The 528-nt window shown below is 62.5% G+C and overlaps 1 protein-coding gene across 1 annotated transcript in view; it reads left to right on the forward strand.

The window, feature by feature from the left end:
- SCNN1B (sodium channel epithelial 1 subunit beta) overlaps positions 1 to 373 on the forward strand; it is a 10,449-nt gene extending 10,076 nt beyond the window's left edge. Inside the window, exon 12 of the mRNA XM_029084837.1 lies at positions 20 to 373. Coding sequence (XP_028940670.1) covers positions 20 to 373 — 354 coding nt within the window. The remainder of the gene's footprint in view (positions 1 to 19) is intronic.
- Positions 374 to 528: the final 155 nt, after the last annotated feature.

Genomic DNA, 528 nt, shown 5'->3' on the forward strand with positions numbered 1-528 from the left:
TCCCCTCCCCTCCCCGCAGATCGTCTGGCTGCTGTCGAGCCGGGGAGGCCAGTTCGGGTTCTGGATGGGGGGCTCGGTGCTGTGCCTCATCGAATTCGGGGAAATCATCATCGACTCGCTGTGGATCACCGTCATTAACGTGATCAGCTGGTGCAAAGGGCTGAAGCAGAAGCGGGCGCAGGCGCGGTACCCGGACGCACCCCCGACGGTGTCAGAGCTGGTGGAGGCTCACACCAACCTGGGCTTCCGGCTCGAGGACGTGGGTGCCCTGCCCAGGGACGAGGCGCTGCCCCCCGAGCCCGGCACCCCCCCACCCAACTACGACTCGCTGCGTGTCCAGCCCCTCGACGTCCTACAATTAGGAAGGAACTAGAAGGTCCCGGCTGTCCTGTCCTCCCCTCCCCGGCTGCTCATTGCAAAGCAGCTCTAATAAATCCTGTAATAAACCTCAGCGAGTGGGGGTCAGGCTCTGGCTTTAGGGTGTAGAGCTTGTGCACATCAGTATCGCTGCGGAATCCTGACTCACCA

This window comes from Antrostomus carolinensis, unplaced genomic scaffold (assembly GCF_000700745.2).
Source record: "Antrostomus carolinensis isolate BGI_N321 unplaced genomic scaffold, ASM70074v2 scaffold40314, whole genome shotgun sequence".
Lineage (NCBI taxonomy): Eukaryota > Metazoa > Chordata > Aves > Caprimulgiformes > Caprimulgidae > Antrostomus > Antrostomus carolinensis.